The sequence below is a fragment of the Rhincodon typus genome, chromosome 15 (assembly GCF_021869965.1).
Source record: "Rhincodon typus isolate 14 chromosome 15, sRhiTyp1.1, whole genome shotgun sequence".
Lineage (NCBI taxonomy): Eukaryota > Metazoa > Chordata > Chondrichthyes > Orectolobiformes > Rhincodontidae > Rhincodon > Rhincodon typus.
The window spans coordinates 35,291,138-35,311,515 of record NC_063346.1 but is presented as its reverse complement, the minus strand read 5'-3'; the positions used below and the strand labels follow the sequence as shown (position 1 = coordinate 35,311,515).

Genomic DNA, 20,378 nt, shown 5'->3' with positions numbered 1-20,378 from the left:
ATCTTTGGTGCAAGGAGCTGCCTCCCACTAGCATGTATTCCACCGGTGGTGCCCCCCACCAGAAGAATCAGTTTTGGTTTTAAACATTCTGGACACCCTTCCAGTCACCGCTGACAATATCCAACTGTGGACACACAGATCCTGTCCTAGCGAGACTGAAATAGCTGGTGCTAATGGGGGAAGCAGAATGGCCATCGCAACCAGGACTGAATCCTTTCTGGACCCAGTGAGACCAGATCACCATAGAGGACAGCATATTACTGTGGGGACAAGGGTGATTGTCCTGAGTAACTGTCACTGTCAGATACCAGCTGAACTCCACCAGGGTCATCCAAGGGTTTCCAAGAGAAGATGCTAGCAAGAAGCTTTGTCTAGTGGCCATGGTTGGATGCCGACATAGCTGCATTGGTGGGGTAGTGCCCAGAGCGCCAACAAGGACAAAAAGTTACACCAGCAGTGCCATCACATTTGTAGGAATGGCCGGATAAACCCTGGACTCACGTTGATTATGGTGGTCCTTTCATGGGCTCAATGTTCCTGGTCATTATGAAGATCCATTCAATGTGATTGGACATGCACAGAATTCACTTGGCAAACTCAGGGATGATGATTTAGAAGCTGCGAACATTGTTCGCAATACATGGATTCTTGAAAGTACTGGCCATGGATAATGGGATGTCATTTAACAGCAGGGAATTCAAATATTTCCTAAAGTCAAATGGCATTTGGCACATAAGGACAGCTCCACAGCATCCACCATCCAATGGCCTAGCTGAAAGAGCGGTCCAAACATTGAAGGCAGGCTTGAAGAAACAGCCTACAGAGTTACTTGATGCCAAATGGTCCCGGTTCCTGTTCGATTATAAGACCACCCAGCACACAACAACAGGGATGGCTCCGGCAGAGTTGCTGATGGGGAGAAGACCCCACACCAGGTTAAAGATGATATTTCCAAAGGGGGCGGGAGAGGGGGGTGTGAAACGGCAGCAGGAGCGTCAATATAGGCCACATCTCTCCTCTAAGCCAGAGAGACCATTTTAATTCAGGATGTAGTTCGATGCCAGAACCATGGAGATGACCCTGTATGAGGTTGATGTGAGGTCAGATCTCCTGACTTAAAGTCTGAGTAGAGGAGGTGGTCCTGAACAAACTTGTATCACCTTTTTAAAGCTGTTGCCTCACAAATGGGGCAGGAGCAAAACATACCTTGCCCCTCCATAACAGCCAGAAGGCCCATCAGAAACCGTAGGTTCACCACCCCCCCACCCCACCTCTGTCTAGTGTCAGGGGAACTTTGGAGTCTGTGATGATTATGTTGTCATAAAATCCCCAGTGTGGAAGCAGGTCATTCAGCCCATGAAGTCCACACGGACCCTCTGAAGAGCATTCCACCCAGACCCAACCCCAAACCCCCCACCACCCTATCCCTGTATTGCCCATGGCTAATCCACCTAGCTTGCACATCCCTGGACAGTATGGACAATTTAGTGTGGCCAATCCACCTAACCTGCACATCTTTGGACTGTGGGAGGAAATCCACGCAGACATGGGGTGAACATGCAAACTCCATACTGTTGCCAGAGGGTGAAATCAAACCCAGTTCCCTTGCACTGTGAGCCACCATGCTGCCCCATGGATGGATGCAGTCCATATACCGTTACCAACAGGAGAAGAGGCGGAAGCTCTCCCAAAATGCTCCGGACACCAAAGACGAGCTACGGTCCAGTACACACCGCCACTGTCAGAGTCTGAGTGAGAGGAACCAGATCTGGGGTGAAAACGCCGCAGGGAAAACTACAAGAGAAATGCCAGGCCTACATCTCTGGACTTAGGAGGGGAGGGATGTAGTGATCAGAACCAGATGAATCTTGTTGACTGAGATCCTTGATTGGCCCAGGTTAACAACCCAAATCAGGAAAGCCCCGGCTGACCAATATTAACAGGAGATTTAGAATCTCCTGAGTTCAGGGGACTGACTCAGAGTTGGCTGGCCACAGCCAATGTACTGTGCAGTTATTTCAACCTGAACTGGAAGGGGACCAATATCCTGGCAGGGAGATTTGCTCGTGCTACTTCGGGAGGTTTTAAACTACTAAAGACGGTGGCGGCGGCAGGGGGGAACCCAAAGAGAAATCTGAGGCTGGTACAGTAGAGAAGAGGAGCAAGTTTAAAAAGTCAAGGCATGAAAGAGCAAGGCAGCAAGACTAATAAACTACAATTATTTCCATGCAAGAGGCCTGATAGGTAAGGCAGATGAACTCTAGGCACATTTGGGAATATGGGACAGTGATATCATAGCTGTGACAGAAATGGCTCAAGGAGGGACAGGATTGACAGTTTTAATGTTCTAGGGCATAGATGCTATAGGAAAGATAGAAAGAGGGGGAAGTGGTGTTTTTGGTTTAGGATAATATTACAGCTTTATTTAGGGAATATACTCCTGAGCAAACATCTATTGACGTTATATGGGTGGAACTGACCACTGGGAAAGGAATTACCACCTATTGGGATTCTACTATAGGCGACCCATAGTCAGCGGGAAATTGAGAAGCAAATACATAAGGAGATCTCATATCTGTAAAAGTAATAGGGTTGCAATGGTAGCCAATTTTTAACTTTCTAAACATAGACTGGGACTACCATTATGTTAAGCATGTACAAAAGAATTTTCTTATTCAGTATGCAGATGTACCTCCTACAGAAGGAGCAAAACTTTTCCTTCTCCTGGGGAAATAAGGCAGACAAGTGACTGAGTGTCAGTGGGGGAGCTCTTTGGGGCCAGTCATAGTAATTCTATTAGTTCTAAAATAGTTATGGAAAAGGATTGACCTGATCTAAAAGTGAAAGTTCTAAACTGCAGTAAGGCCAATTTGGATAGTATTAGGCAAGAACTTTGAAAAGTTGATTATTAGGAGAGTCTATTCACAGGTAAAGGGATGGTTGGAAAGTGGGAGGCCTTTAAAATGAGAGAACAAGAATTCAGAGACCATATGTTCCGGTTAGTGTAAAGGGCAAGGCTGGTAGGCGTAGGGAACGTTGAATGACTAGAGAAATTGAGGCTCTGATCAAGAAAAAGCAGGAGACATAAGCCAGGTACAGACAGCTGGGAATCCCTAAAGGAAAAGAGCAGTAAGAACATGAAGACGAAAATCAGGAGTGTAAAAAGTGGACATAAGATATCTTTGGCAAATAGGGTTAACAAGAATCCAAAGAGATTCTACAAAATACATTAAGGTAAAAATAGTAACTAGGGAGTGAATAGGTCCTGCTAAAGAGCAACAAGGCCATCCATATGTGGAACCACACAAGGTGGGCGAGATACTAAACAAATATTTCGCATCAGTATTTACTGTGGAGAAGGATATGGAAGCTAGAGAACTTGGGGAAAAAAACAGTGATATTTTGAAGTGTCCATATTACAGCATTAGTATTAGAATCCGCTTTATTGTCATGTACTCATTTGAGTACAATGAAAAGTATACAAGTTGCCACTTACGGTGCCATTTTAGGTACAAAGTTTCCTAGATACAGCATTTTCAATCCCTGGGACCCAATCAGGTTTTTCCAAGAACTTTGTGGGAAGCTAGGGAAGAGATTGCTGGATTCCTTGCGCAGATATTTGTATCATTAATAGCCATAGGCAAGATGCTGGAAGACTGGAGGTTTGCTACAGTGGTGCCATCATTTAAGAAGGGTGTTAAGGAAAAGCCATGGAATAATAGACCAGTGAATCTGATTGGTGGGTACGTTATTGGAGGGGATTCTTAGGAAAAGGATTTACATGCATTCGGAAAGGCAAGGGAAATTGATTTAGGGAGAGTCAACATGGCTTTATGCATGGGAAATTGTGTCTCACTAACTTGAGTTATTTCAATAAGTGACAAAGATGAATGATGAAGGCAGAGCAGTAGACACTGTCTATATGGACTTCAGCAAGGTGTTCAAGGTTCTGCAGGGTAGACTGGTTAGCAAGATTTAGATCAAATGGAATCCGAGGGAGGTAGACCGTTGGATACAAAATTGGCTTGGAGATAGGAGGCAGAGTAGTGGTGAAGGGTTATTTTTCAGACTGGAGGCCTGTGACCAGTGGTGTGCCACAAGGATTGGTGCTGGCTCCACTGCTTTTAACATTTACATAAATGATCTAGGTGTGAATAAAGAAGGTATGGTTAGTTTGCAGATGACAATGAAGAAAATTACCTCCGTACAGTGGGACCTTGATCAGACAGGCCAGGGGGCTGAGGAGTGGTAGATGGAGTTTAATTTAGATAAATGTGAGGTGCTGCATTTGGTAAGGTAAATTAGGGCAAGACTTGTACAGTTAATGGTAGGGCCCTGGGTACTGTTGCTGAACAAAGGAGCCAGGTGCATAATTCCTTGAAAGTGGAGTCACAGGTAGACAGGGTGGAGATGATATGTTTGATACGCTTGCTTCATTGATCAGTGCATTTGAGTATAGGAGTTAGGAATTCATCTTGTGGCTGTACAGGACACTGTTAGGCCACTTTTAGAAACACCGCATTCAACTTTGGTCTCCCCGTTATCGGAAAGATGTTAACTTTGAAAGGGTTCAAAAAGACTAACGAGGATGTTGCCAGGATTGGGGTTTTTCAGCTATAGAGAGAGGCTGAATAGGTTGGGTGTTTTCCCCTCACGCATCTGAGGCTGAGGGTGACCTTATAGATATTTATAAAATCATGAGGGGCACGGATAGGATGAACACCCAAGGCCTTTTTCCCAGGGTAGGGGAATCCAAAACTAGAGGGCATAGGTTTAAGGTGAGGGGGAAAGATTTAAAAGGGACCTGAGAGGCGACCTTTTCACACAGTGGTGCATGTATGGAACAAGCTGCCAGAGCAAGTGGTGGAGGCAGGTATAATCACAATGTTTAAAAGACCTCTGGATGGTACATGAATAGGAACGGTTTAGAGGGATATAAGCCAAATACTGGCAAATCAGACTAGGATACCTGGTTGGCACAGACGAGTTGGACCGAAGGAACTGTTTCTATGCTATATATCTCTGATATATGACTGAATTGTTTGAGGAAGTAACAAGGAGAACTGATAAGGGCAGTGCGGTTGTCATTGTCAAAAGTCTTATTAAAACCCACAAAGGCTACTAAGTTCTACATGGCAGACTAGTTAAAAATCAAAAACAAAAAATATTATCAATTTCTTTGTTAATGTAGGATCATGAAGGAGGATGACTGATTAGGTGGGCAAAAAAGTGGCAAAATTGAATTCAACCCATGAAGTGGTGCATTTGGGGAAGTTGAACAAGTCAAAGGAGTACACAATTAATGGGAAAGTACAGAGAGGTGTGAAAGGAAGTGAGGGATTTCAGAGTGAATGGCCATAGATCTCTCAACATAGTAGGATAGGTCGATTTCAAAGGTGGTTAAGAGCAGAAAGGTTATTTTGGAACTGTTTACATCACTATTTAGACTGCAATTCAACTACGGAGTGCAGTTCAAGTCATCTCATTATAAAAAAGATGTAACTGCACTAGAAAGGGTGCAAAGGGGATTTAGGAAGCAGTTAGTTTATAGTCAGGACTGGAAGTGCAGGTGCAGGGAAAGATTAGATAGAAAGGCATTTATTTACTCTTGCATCTTCCTCAAGCCTTGGAATATAAAGCTAAAAACATATGGACACTAAGAAAGCAGATCATCTCCACCCATCAGCTTCTGAACGTCAGTTAAGTCTACAGGGCAGTTTTATGCATTATGATGAGAAATAATAAGAACAGTCTACAATTTTCCATCTATTTATTTTAATGAATTCAAACGACAGGCATTGGGTTCTAACTTTTAAATCCTTGCACTCTCCCCAGTTGACAGCATGGATACAGACCTCTGAAAAGAGAGTTCATAGCACAGTCAAATTCTTAGTAAGATTCCTCTTTAAAATTAAGTTCCAGCTATCCAAGGACCACAGGAAATCTTTGAAATTCTGCTGTGCCCTAGTACTGCTTTGTAGAAACTGTCATTCTGTAAACAAATCTCCCAAAGTATAACTTTACTTAAATGTTAAGGAATTTGGTACATAAATTTTTTTTTTTTCAAAAGTTTTCAATTCTGGGTTCAAACATGAAATACTTTAGGGTGTGTTTACCTGGCACTTGGATGAGTTCCATCCTATCGAGTAAGGCTGGAGGAATGGTAGCAGTAGTGTTGGCTGTAGCTATGAAAAGCACTTGGGACAGGTCAAAGGAGACATTTAAGTAGTGGTCAGTGAAACTATGATTCTGTTCAGGATCCAACACCTGTAGATAAATTAACCAAATAAGTTCTGATAAAATGTAGCTAAATATTTTGTATAGCATTGAAAGAACAGAGTTGATTTAAATGAAATATAACATAAAAATATCCTAACAACACTGGAAAACTAATGTTGGTTCATTTTAAAAATGTTAACAATTATTAGACTTCATGCTAGAACAACTAGCAGGGGAAAGACTTTTCAACCGACACCCTACAATTGATCTGTAAATCAGTAAATTGTTTGCAATTGAAGCCAAAAGAAAAGAAAGGTGGTGGACATTTCTACTATTAACACTTTCTCATGAGGAAAACGTATACCCAGAGCGCTGGGTTAGTTTCCAAATAGAAGTAGTCAGAACAACATCAAAAGATTAAACCTAAACAGGAGTATTAGAAGATTACCTACAAATTTCAGCTCAGGTAGTTTGCTGGGTGCTATATGGCTATTAGGGTATAGATATGAAATTTGAACACATTACTGTATTTCTTTTTTGGTGAGTACTATGGTCAACAAGATACAAATGTCTTAATAGTTGAGATACAAGGTGCAATACAAAACTAGAAGGCATTCTGGTCCAAAATCTCAGACTAATTATAAAACTCGAACTCAAACCACTCAAATAAGGCTCACTAATGTCAAATTTCTATAACAAGTTAAAAGAAAAAGTCTGCAATGGTGAAAAGAATGCTAATAATTTAGAACCTTTCACATTAAAAGTTTGACCTATAGCTTCCAGTTGGCTATACGTGATGCATTTTTATGAGAAACATTACAGATCTATAAACAGCAAACTGCCGGCAGAAAATGACTAGGCATAAAGAGGCTAAAACACAAGCTCTTTTATTTTGAAACTTGAATGGAATTGAGTGTTTGCACCCAAGCCGAGGGGGGAAAAATATAAAATTAGTAAATATTCCTTTGCTAGAGATTTACTTCTTATTACCCTTAGGATTTTTCAATGCAGACTACCAGGTCAAGCTTGCCCAATTCGATCATTAAGCAATTTAAATTTTGGAATATTTGTACCTCCAAGAGAGCTGCTGCAGGATCCCCTTGGAGACTTTTTCCTAATTTATCTACTTCATCCAGGAGGAACACTGGATTATTCACGCCAACAGTCCTTAAACCATTGATGATTCTGCCAGGCATGCTGCCCACATATGTTCGTCTGAAAGACATCATATTCAAATCTTTAGAAAACAGTGCAAAGACCTTATTTTCTTTTAACGATGAAGTGCTAAGCTCAATAATGAAAAGGCACTAACTAAACTGAAAAGAGAGGAAAAATGAAAGTTTATGCGCTATCCTCATACTTCCATTCACCCAATTTGTGGCTGTGCGTTAGTATAATCCAGCTGTGGTACATTACTAACTAGAAAATGCACGGGACGTGTCAGATTATTTTTGAAGATAGAAAACAATACCCTCCCAGAACAATGCAAATATACTAAGACTAGTTGGGTAAATTTATTAAGGTTTTATCAATAGAACATAGAACAGTACAGCACAGTACAGGCCCTTCGGCCCACGATGTTGTGCCGAACTTTTACCCTAAACCTAAGGTCTATCTAACCTCCACCCCTACCTTATACTATCATCCATATGCTGCTTAAATGCCCCTAATGAGGCTGACTCCGCTACCCCTCTGACAATGCATTCCACGCCCCAACCACTCTCTGAGTAAAGAATCTACCTCTGACATTTCCCCTGTATCTACCTCCACTCACTTTAAAACTATGCCCCCTCGTAATAGCTACCTCCACCCTAGGAAAAAAGTCTCTGGCTGTCTACTTTATCTATACCTTTGATCATTTTGTACACCTCTATCAAGTCACCTCTCATCCTTCGTCATTCTAAAGAGAAAAGCCCTAGCTCTCTCAACCTTTCCTCGTAAGACCTTCCCTCCATTCCAGGCAACATCCTGGTAAATCTCCTCTGCATCTTTTCCAACACTTCCGCATCTTTCATGTAATGAGGTGACCAGAACTGGACACAATACTCCAGATGTGGCCGAACCAGGGTTTTGTATAGCTGGAGCATAGCTTCACAGCTCTCGAATTCAATCCCTCTATTAATGAAAGCCAACACACCATACGCCTTTTTAACAACTCTATCCACCTGGCTGGCAGCTTTCAGGGAACTGTGGACATGAACCCCAAGATCCCTCTGCTCCTCCACACTGCCAAGAATCTTTCCGTTAACCCTGTATTCTGCTTTCAAATTTGTCCTTCCAAAATGAATCACCTCACACTTTTCTGGGTTAAACTCCACCTGCCACTTCTCGGCTCATCCTATCAATGTCTTTTTGTAACCTAGAACAGCCCTCCGCACTATCCACAACTCGACCCACCTTCGTATTGTCCGCGAACTTACTAATCCACCCTTCCACTCCTACATCCAAATCATTTACAAAAATCACAAATAGCATAGGACCCAAAACAGATCCTCGTGGTACACCACTCGTAACTGGGCACCATGTTGAATACTGTCCGTCCACTACCACCCTTTGTCTTAAGGGTCAGCCAATTCTGAATCCAATCTGCCACATTTCCCCCTATCCCATGCCTCCTTACTTTCTGCATGAGCCTACCATGGGGAACCTTATCAAACGCCTTACTTAAATCCATGTATACCACATCTACTGCTCTACCTTCATCCACGTGTTTGATCACCTCTTCAAAGAATTCAATAAGGTTTGTGCGGCATGATCTACCCCTCACAAATTCATGCTATCATGAATCAAACTGTGCCTATCCAAGTGATCATAAGTCCTATCTCTCAGAGCCCTTTCCAATAATTTGCACACCACTGAAGTAAGACTAACTGGCCTGTAATTTCTGGGGTTATCCCTATTCCGTTTTTTGAACAAGGGAATGACGTTTGTCACTCTCCAGTCTTCCAGCACTATACCCGTGGACACTGAGGACGAAAAGATCATTGCCAATGCCCTGCGATTTCTTCCCTCGCTTTCCATAGAATCCTTGGATAAATCCCATCAGGCGCGGGGGACTTATCTATCTTCAAGTTCCTCAAAATTCCTAGTACATCTTCCTTACTAACATCCACCTCCTCTAGCCTACCAGCCTGTTTCACACTGTCCTCCCCTACAACCAGGTCCCTCTCAGTTGTGAAAACCGAAGTATTCATTTAGGACCTCTCCTATTTCTTTAGGCTCCGTGCACAAATTCCCCTTACAATCCTTGATCGGCCCTACCCTTTCTCTGGTCATTCTCTTATTCATCACGTACGTATAAAAAGCCTTGGGGTTTTCCTTGATCCTATCTGCCAAGGTTTTCTCATGCCCCCTTATCGCTCTCCTAAGCCCTTTCTTCAGCTCCTTCCTGGCTAACCTGTATCCCTCTAAAGCCTTTTCCGATCCTCGTTTCCTAAACCTTATATAAGCATCCTTCTTACTCTTAACTAGTCGTTCGACCTCTCTTGAGAACCAAGGCTCCCTCACTCGACCGCCATCTTCCCTGCCTGCTAGGGACAAACATATCGAGCAAACAATAATAGATAGTATAAAGATGCACTAAAATATTCAAAGAACAATTCATAAAAGAAATAGAACTAGAATCAATCCACATGAATGACAATATCAGTTCATAACGATGGTTCTTTAAACTCTAGATGACGCTAGTCATTCAGGTTTTTATCCCCTCAAAAGGTTCCCACAAACCCCTCTCTCACTGATAATGAGGTATTTTTTAAATAAATCTGTTCAGATATGTCGGTACACATCTCTAGAGTAGATGAGATTTGAACTCAGGCCTCCCAGCTCAGAGATAAGGACACTACCACTGTGCCACAAGCACTCTCCCAGTCATCATGATCTTATAAGACCATAATACCATAAGAAATAGGAACAGGAGTAGGCTGTTCTGCCCCTCACACTGCTCAGCCATTCAACAGGACCATGGCTGATCCAACACTACTCACATCCACCTTCCTAAATCTTCCCGCAACTCTTAATTCCCTACTGATCAAGAATCTACCCAGCTCATCCTTAAATACACACAAGCAGTCTTCCCCTCAGAGAAGAATTCATCCTCCTCTGTCCTATATTCGAAACAGCTACCTAACCAACCAAGCCTTGTCAGTAAGGCAACACCTCAGTTTTGAAATTCTCATCTTTATTTTCAGCTTCCTTCAGGGCTTTGTACCTCCACTGCTATACAGATTTAAGATTATTGCATTCCTCTAATTCTGGCATTATATGCAGCCCTAAAATAATCATTTCACCAGTGGCAGAAGTGCCTTCATCTGCTGAGGTCCTAAGCTGTGGAATTAACTTCGCTCTTTCTATGTCTCTTTCCCCTTCCTTGAGGCACTCCTTAAAAATCTACCTCTTTGTTAAATCTCTCAGCCAGCTGTCCCAAGATTCATTTGTGGCTTAGTATCAAATTTTGCTCGATAACCATCTTGTGAAATGTCCTGGTACATTTTACTATGTTAAAAGGCATTATTAAAATGTCTGTTATTGAAAATCAAAACTACTGGTTCGCATAATTATACACTTAAACTCAAGAATACCACTAGAACTTCCTAATACTCTGAATAATTGATGATCATAATTCAACGGTCTGGTTAGGAAGTTATACATCACGCAGTATAAAATAGGATTCCCTCTAACTATTAAGAGCAACACCAAAATGAGAAAAACCAAAAGCGTGGGCTTCATGATGATACTTAACTTAACAGCTACCAATTTGTTAAATTCACTGAGATTCTGCAGGATCAGCATATGTATACAGGACCAGGAAATTATATTATGGCACAAATTACAGTTCATTTTTGGAGTAGTGTGAACTCATCCATTGTAGATCAGAAAAAGGAAGATCATACTATATTCTTAAATGGTAAGACTTGGAAATCTGGAGAAACAAAATGGCTTATGGAGGTATGAAAATACACATTTCACTAAACACAAGTTTACAGACATGAAGGGCAAATAAAAAGGAAAATGGAAGCTTGGTTTTTATCTGAAAAAGGCAAGAATAGAAATGGTGAGGGTGTGATGCTTCAATTGCACAGAGATTTCAACAGATCCCATTGAGAACACTGTGTAGCGTCTGTAACGAGGTCAGCCAGGTGCACCTCTCAGAATGTGAGTTCCCTGAATGGACCAAATTAACAACCCCAATATGGGAAAGTGATGGCCTAGTGGTATTATCACTGGTCTATTAATCCAGAGACCCAGATAGTGTTCTGGGGAACAGGTTTGAATCCCGCCACGGCAGATGGTGGAATTCGAATTCAATAAAATATCTGGAATTAAGAATCTAATGATGACCATGAATCCATTGTTGATGATCGGAAAAACCCATCTGGTTCACTAATGTCCTTTAGGGATGGAAACTGCCATCCTTTCCTGGTCTGGCCTACATGTGACTCCAGATCCACAATGTGGTTGACTCTCAACTGCCCTCTGGGCAATTAAGGATGGGCAATAAATGCTGCCTGCCCAGTGATGCCTTCATCCCGTGAATGAATAAAGAAAAAAAAAATAAGAGCGCCCTGGCTGACAGGAGTGTCAGAGGTTCTGTTCACTCTGAGCGCTGGCTCTGCATCAAGGACTCTCCATGTGAAATTAAAGAGTGAATTGTTGACAGAATACCAGCCTCTGGAGTTATTTCACACTGCATTCATTTTTGAAATGTAAAAGTAGCCTTAAACATGTACAGTAAAGATTCACAAGAATGCCAAGTCTCTAAATAAAGTTTTCTGAGGATGGTTGGTATAATTTTGATTTGTACATTCTTTGGATTCAGATGGCTGTGGGGTGATCTAATTGGCATCTTTAAAATGGTATAGTTATTCAATAGATAAGGATTTCTTCTGGTTGAAAAATCCAGAGCAAAGGGGCATAAATCTTAAAATCACAGCTAAGCCATTTAGAAACTAAATCAGGAAGGACTTTCACACAAGGCATAACAGAAATCTGGAACTCTTCAGAAATGTTCTAGATACAAGGTCAGTTGAAATTTCCAAAACCAGGATTGATAGATACTTGTTAGGCAAGGGCATCATGTGCTATCTAACTAAATGACGGAACAAGCTCATGGGGCTGAATGCCCTCACCTGGTTACTCTGTTTCGATTATATATCTAGGATTCTGTCAATGTAAGTAGAAAGCAATGTTTACTTCTTTTAAGGTGTGAAAGAATTCTGGAGTCGGTTTTACCAATTTTCTTGAAAAATCTTTTTGACTGACTGTTTCTTTTCCAGCCTAGAAACACAGCCAGCAAGATTCAAAGCAAGTTAGTTGAATTTTGGAAGTCTGTCATCTAAGCAAAGGCCTTATGTTTTATTGTTGTAAAATGAAAATATTGTAAATAATAAAAGGGATGCAAATATAACAATTGACAAATATACAAAAAAGAAATAGCAACGCACCTTAGCATGCTAACGTCATTGAATATGAATGACTATTTAATCGGAATTTCACCAAAGGGGTTTAAAATGTGCAAGTCCAAATTTCTAAGTATTACTTTAAACAAGAAAGACATTCAAATATCTATAGTATAAATACCTGTGGCCACGAATATCAGACTGATCACACACTCCACCCAGTGCTATCCTGTAAAACTCTCTGCCAAGAGTCTTAGCGATTGATCTGCCCACACTGGTCTTGCCCACACCAGGAGGTCCCACAAAGCAGAGGATAGGTCCTTTCAGGTTGTTTTTAAGTTGTCTGACTGCAAGGTACTCTAACACCCTTTGTTTGAGCTTTTGCATTGCATAATGGTCACTGTCAAGTAAAAGTCTTGCAGCACGAAGGTGCAAGCGATCTGTAAACCAATTATAAATCACTTATCGTCAATAGAGATGTGATAACACTACAGTCTAAAACAAAACCCAACATTATTGATGCTGTGCAATTAAACAATTCTGTACATTCCTCGGGGTTATGGCGTAGGTATGTGCTCCTTTTAATATTTACCACTTATTATTTTGCATATACAGATTTATAAATAAAGTTACTCGGTTCTCAAGGTGGTCACCCTGTAATATAAACTGCAAGATTCATCATTCTTAAGAAAATTTAATGAAGGGGTCTAAATCAATGTTAAATTTGGTAAACAGACTATAACAACTGCAACAACTGTGTATAAGGCAGGAATACTGAAAAACAATAGATCCAGATCAAACGGACCAAAGAAATTGACTACACTGAAACATCAGAAGCATTACATAAGCTATTACATTTCACAAGAATATATCTATAATATTCTATGCATTTTTCATGATCTAGCAAATACATTATAAACTACTTTACTCTAAAGCCAATAAATTACAGATATAGTAAACAAGGCAATGAGAATTATTGACAAATTGTCACCCATAAATACTGTAACACGAAGCAACAATTAACAGCAACTTTACACTTCATTACACAAATACAGATTTCCAGCACAAATAATTTAATGCCATGTCCCACATTACCCATCAACAATTAAACAACTGTAGCCACTTAATTAATTACATTCCAGCAAATATGAATGCAATTGCACCAATCTAGTAAAAATATAAATATGTCAAAAGTTTTTTCAGAAGACTCCAACTACAAGAATCAACACATTTCTTCCATGTATTTATAGCAAATCCCCAAGGTGGTTTAAAGGAACAACTTGAATCATGATGATTTTTATGATAGGCTTTATGCAAGTTAAACCCTTTCAATTTAGAATACCTTGAAACATGCTTGCTTCTCAATTAAACATCTGTTATCATAAAAGTTTAATCAGTAGCACAAAGGCAAAGGATATAAAAGTGTGCAAATTGCCAAGCTGTTGAAAAGCATGGGAAAAGTCTAAACCAGAAAAAGACAAAATGCACAAGGTTGGCTGAAAATATAAAAATGTCAAAAACCATGGTCTGTTAAAAAACATAACAATGCAGAAAATACTAACACGTTTTTTCTGTGCACAGAACTGCCTACCAGACCTGTGCTCTGATGATATAACTGAAGTGCCAACCTGCATTCAAATGGTTACAAAAAGGGAGGATGGATTGAGAAGGTGAGCAAGAGATCTTTCAGGTAATTGGGGCCATATTATCTTGGCATCACAACTACTCAAGAAAAGTATACTCATGTCTGGGTGACATATGAAACTTATATTTAATCACTTGTTCTTAATTATATAATAAAATTGAAGCAAAAAGGAAGGAGAAATAACAAGCTGGAATTAGTTCTCAATCTATCAGGCAAAACATGGCCCTAAGGAGTTGCTTTCCATACTTATAAGATGAGTTTTTGGAAATTAAATATAAATACTATTGATATATATATGGGTGGCATGGTGGCTGAGTGGTTAACACTGCTGCCTCACAGTGTCAGGAACCCAGGTTCAATTCCAGCCTCAGGTGACTGCCCATGTTGAGTTTGCATGCTCTCCCCATGTATGTGAGAGTTTCCTCTGGGTGCTCTGCTTTCCTTCCACAGTCCAAAGATGTGCAAGTTAGGTGGATTAGTCATGCTAAATTGCCCCACAGTGTTCAGGGATGTGCAGGTCAGGTGGATTGTCCATGGGAAATACAGGGTTATTGTGATAGAGTAGAACAAGAAGTCTGGGTGGGATGCTCTTCAGAGGGTCGGTGTGGACTCGATGGGTCAAATGGCCTGTTTCCACACTGTAGGGATTCTATGATTCTATATGAAGTACAGATGATAGCAATCTTAATTAGTAATTTAGTTACTTACAGGAGGTGGAAGTGATCTCAAAAATGGACAGAAAGGGACAAGAAAAAAAAAAAAAAAAAAAAAAGTCCTGTTCTTCCTAGAAAATGCCATTCTTTCCTTCTTACAGGGAATACTATTTTGGATTTTCCTCTCAGGATAATGCCACAGATGTAGTGTGTTAGGATTCAGGCCCAAGGGCTACCCAGCAATGAACCCAGTTTTAATACTGCCATGAAATCCTGGCTCTAACAACCCATCCGAGTTGAAGTTTGACATTTAGGAATGGGAAGTAGCAGCTGCTGTAGGATTTAAACATCTGCAGCAGCTTAAAAGCCCAGGCATGATCACTTTTGTGAATGCCATAGCAATCTGCTGCTGTGTATAGAGCCCCATATTTTCACACACACTAAATTTTCTTTTGGGTAAAGTAAGGCAGAGAGAGGAGGCGTTCTCCAGGAACAAGCAAAGAATACCAAAAGAAAGTGCTCAGATGCTGACAAAAAGGTCTAGTGCTGTTAATTTCATTCCACAACTCAGGTCCACATAACATCTAAAGTCAAGTAAGTCAAGCACACTTTCCTAGATTCATAAATCACCAGGAACTGACAGCGACCCTAATTCCAAGTCAACAACCTGAAGTCGATGTGAAGAGATGTAATCTGCTGGAGGCAGTCAATTAAGAAGGTGACTCCAGAAGGCCCATCCAATTTAAGGACAATTGACAGACCAGGGAACTGACAGGCAACAGCTCAGTAGGACTGATGAACACAGCTGATGAAAGAAGAAATGGAGGGCACTTTAAGGTAGAGTCACATTCTGATGAATTATAAAATCATACTAAACAATGGAAGTTGTCAAACCACCACTGTGGTTAGTGCAGAAGTAAAGGCGGCCAAGCTGGTCATGCCACTTGGAAACTGCCTCCAGACAACAGCAAGATTTTAGCTGTAGTAGGGAGGTGAATCCACCACTGAAAATTCAGTGGCAACAGCAATTCGCCCTCAAGTGGACACTCAATCAGCAATCCACTTCTGCAAGGAAGGTAGCTGGTGGCAGTCAAGCTACATCCCTGGCAAGATTGCTGAAAGGCAGAAACATATCAAGAGGCTGCCTGATGCTCCATACCAATTTCCATGCATTTTGAAAAGTTAGGTACTGAATTTCACAGAACAAAGAACGCTTAAAATTTACAACTCTCTTCCCCTTAAATTTTAAAAGTAGTTCAATAGTTCACTGTTATTGCTCTGAAGGAACTACTTGCCTTCACCTGCAAGTCTTCCTTCACTAACAGCTTTACATGCATGTACAAGAAAAGCCTCCTATTACATGATTGCTTGCTTCCTACATCTGTCATCACACCAGTATGGTTTGACAGCTGACAAGTGCCTTGTCATGGAAAATGCATGATAATGACATTTTGCATTCTTCCTCAAAATGAAGAAAAAGGCATTACTAAAGACGTTAGCCAAAGGTGATACACATTTCCCCAACCCCATACGAGGAGGGCAGAGCACAGTTCTGGATAACTTAGTCTTGACATTTTGCTCCTTTTCATTCAAAATTTTATTTTATCCTGCATTTAAGACCAGCAAAATAGATTAGAAAATCTTCATGTAACTCCATACACCGAAACGCATGTGAATTCTTGCCCCAAGAAACATATCCTAGACTGTCTTAGGATGCAACACAGCATAATAACAGGAAGAAGATTTACAAAGCCTCTCTGCTTCCAAACAAGCTGCCATACTATCACATGGACTATCATTCACCCTGGCACCAGCACAGAAGCATCCTTTCCATTCCAAAAGGAGGTTAAACATGCAGTGAACAGTAGACAATGCAAAAGAAATCATAGGGGCCGAGAGTGAGATGAGAGAGAAAATGCTTTTAACCAAAAGAAGAAGAAACATTGTCCTCCCTCATCCCGTTCCAATGGCTTATACTTTTAAAGGAATATTTGCGGGGCTTCAAGCAGACGAGCAAAACCAAGGAATGGACAACCTCTAGGTTTGTTCCTCTTCAAGGACCTCCTCTAGCAGGTCTCTTCTTCAAATAAAAGACACGCTACATGCACTACAATTCCCAAATCCTTGTGGTCTAGCCAGACTATACCGCAGAGCTCTCAGCCAAAGTGACTGAAAATGGAAAAATGGAAAGTACATTATCACAGCCAGATGGAATGATTGCAAGAACTGGACAGACGATAAAGTGAAAAGAAAATATTAAGGGATCTCTATCCCAGCATATGCCAAGCCTCTTATCTCTGGAACAACAAAATCCTTTCCTTAGATAGACTTCCTCAGTCTATCTAAGAGACTTGCTCAGTAATTTAAAGTTTGACTTTACATGCAGTTATAAATAAATAGCCAGTTTGATTTGAAGTACAAGCCAACTACAAGTTAGAATATATAATCTGGATGGACAAATTCTGTACTATTGTAAGGACTGTTGTACAGAGGGTGGTGCCATCTTTTGGATGAAAGCTTTGATGCTGTTTTCCAGTGCAGGTATATGTTTCAGAAATCTAATGAAAACCAGAAAGTCCACCTGGTTTCATAGTCAATATTATGCTGTAATCAAACAACACTACCAAGAACAAAAAATGTCAGATCATTTGTTCATTTGCTATTTTTGGGGCTGAACTATTAGCTAAGTGGTGCCTTTGGAACTCCACTGTTAGGGCCAAATGGGGACCAAAATCTTGCCTTGTGTAGAGTACAATGACATTCCTCAAAAGGGAGCTTGCTATCCATTTGGATAGCAGGCAGCATCTCAAAGCTGGAGGGCAAATATAAAGCCCTCTAACACTGAAAAAATTACAGAACTGCTTTTTCAGAAAAGATATGCCTTGAGATGCAAGGATTGGGACTTAAAGCAATCTTTAACATTAAGCAAATAATTTCTAGGCTGTGTCTGCTGACATTAGCACATACACACTATCCATTGTGTATAATATCATCATAATTTTACACGATGGCCTAGTGGGTCTGGAATTGTGTGCGCGTGTGTTTCTGGGTTAGCGTGCATACAGAATTTCCCACAATTGCTGACTTCAGTAGACATTGCCATATTCATTACAATATATACTGATCCCTCTTAACAAAACATATCATTTGAGCTCCATGACCATTTGTTAATCCACTTTTCTTTTGCTTCTGGATTACTGAGAATTGCTTCTGACCTGTTGTGCTTTTATTCCAGGGCAGTTCCACCATTAGTTCTAGATAATTCCTGGTCAAAGCAAACTCTGGCATTGACTGGGGCATCTTCTTTAACCTGTAAATGGCAAACGCCATTGAAAATAAAATGTAAATAACATGGATGTGAAGTTTTAACGTCACTTTTGTGACTGCAGAAATGATTCAAACCAACAAAAAACAGCTAGAAAACATTTCCAACTAACTAACATTTGAATATCCCTGGGAAGGAATTTAGAAACAGCGATGGACAATGGTAACAAGAAAAGTCATTAATTTAAACAAAACATAAAAAGACATGTGAGAGTGCCACAATGGAATCTGAAAACAGACCATTAATTAACTGTACTATTGGTGCTGATGATACCTGCCAAAGGCCTCCAAATCAGAATATTGTTTTGAAACGTGCATGTGTATCATTAATTTAGTTTTAAAGAAACAGAGCAACAGCACCAACAGACTATCAATATATTTAACCTTAACAGTATATGCTGCACTGTCACACATTTTAAAATGATGTACTGGCAACAGCATAAAAATTCAAAAGGATAATCTAAATTATTGTGTACCTTTTTTAAGAGAATAAATCAAAATTCATTAAATGTAATAAATTCCTTTCTGAAAGTTAATTTAAAAAAAATTGCACCAAGCTAGTGGCGTGTATTTGCGGCTACTCTTGGAAGAACAAAAAGGTTTCTGCTTTTTGTTAACCATCACCACGCACCTTTTGATCTCCTTCATACAAACTTTCATTGCCTGCTCTGGTATATTTGAATTTTTAATCTTCTTCTCCAACATAACAATATCATCACTATCGTCATCATCATCCTCCTCCTCAACTGCATCCAAATGCAATGGTCTTCCAGGAACTTGATTGTTTCTCCGAATAGGTCGGATGGCCACAATCTAGTAATTACATAATACTTCTGATAAGTATAACAAAATCTCTAACATCAGGTTTAGCAACTTATTTTAACCAACTCAAGGAACATCACAATGGTATAAGTAACATTTAGAATTCAGAAACATTCGTTACTTTGTGCAAATATGGATTCTGTAGCATCATTGGTCACTAAATTAGCAATTCTTTAGGCAATGTAACCAGGTAAATTGATTCAAATGGTTTACTCCAAAACGTACATATGTGGATTTTTGAAACAGAGATCATTACTGCGGTTTGATACATAATTGTCACTGAGATAAAGAATGCAACTCCTCTTAATAAAGATGGGAGAATTCCTGTTTTCACCATAAATATTCCCAACTGTTTCGTGCTTTTGAAATATCATTATAAAAAATATAAAAGTCATTTTCAGAAAGCAAACAACCTACTTTTATAAACGATCTACAAAAAAATGTATTCAAGTAAAAACTGACACTGGACCATAGCAGGAGATCTTTACATAGATGGCTAAAAGTTTGGTCAAATAGTATTCATAAAAGAGGATCCTAGGAGGACCAATTGATAGAAAACAGCAAAACAGGCCATGTGCTAAAATACAGACACCACAACAGAGAACACAGCCTCTGTAGAAATTATATAGTCAGCACAGTACGCAAGATAATGGATGACATTCTGTCTTTATTATTAGAAAAAAAATTGAGAAGGAATTTATAGTCTGGTCCCATATTCACTCCAATTAGATTGATTTTCAAGCATTGCAATTGCTTTCTATTTTTGATAAATCTTAAGTTTTTTTCCCATTTTTATCCATTTGTTGTGGTTGGTATGCTTGCCGAGCTGGTTTGTTAGTTTGCAGACGTTTCATCATCCTGCTGGGTAACATCATCAGTGCAGCCTCCGATGAAGCGTTACTGTGTTTTCCCGCTAGTCATTGAAACGCTGGGATCTGTTGGAATTGATAACCTCATTTCCAGCTTTTCTTTGCAGTAGTGTGTACATCGGGTCTAATATTATGTGTTTATTGATAGCCTTCTTGGTGGACAACCAGGCCTCTAGAAATTCCTGTGCCCATCTCTGTTTGTCCCAATACTCACTAGTCTCCATACACACAGATGTGGAGAACCACCAGTTCAATTGGGACAATGTCAGGATTCTAGGACAAGCACGGGAATTTGTAGAGGCCTGGTTCTCCACCAAGAAGGCCATCAATAAACACAGAATTAGATCCTGTATACACACTGCAGCAAAGAAAAACTGGAAATGAGGTAATCAACTCCAACGGACCCCAGAGTTTAAATAACAAGTGGGAAAACACAACAACACTTCGT

General features: G+C 40.2%; 1 protein-coding gene across 1 annotated transcript in view; it reads right to left on the bottom strand.

Moving 5' to 3' along the window:
• The window catches only part of lonp2 (lon peptidase 2, peroxisomal), an 80,432-nt gene that overhangs the window by 45,881 nt on the left and 14,173 nt on the right, over positions 1-20,378 (bottom strand). Inside the window, exons 5-9 of the mRNA XM_048605642.1 lie at positions 18,871-19,052; positions 18,131-18,225; positions 12,799-13,057; positions 7,293-7,434; positions 6,117-6,267 (exon numbers count right to left, since the gene is read on the bottom strand). Of these exons, the coding sequence (XP_048461599.1) occupies positions 6,117-6,267; positions 7,293-7,434; positions 12,799-13,057; positions 18,131-18,225; positions 18,871-19,052 (829 nt within the window). The remainder of the gene's footprint in view (positions 1-6,116; positions 6,268-7,292; positions 7,435-12,798; positions 13,058-18,130; positions 18,226-18,870; positions 19,053-20,378) is intronic.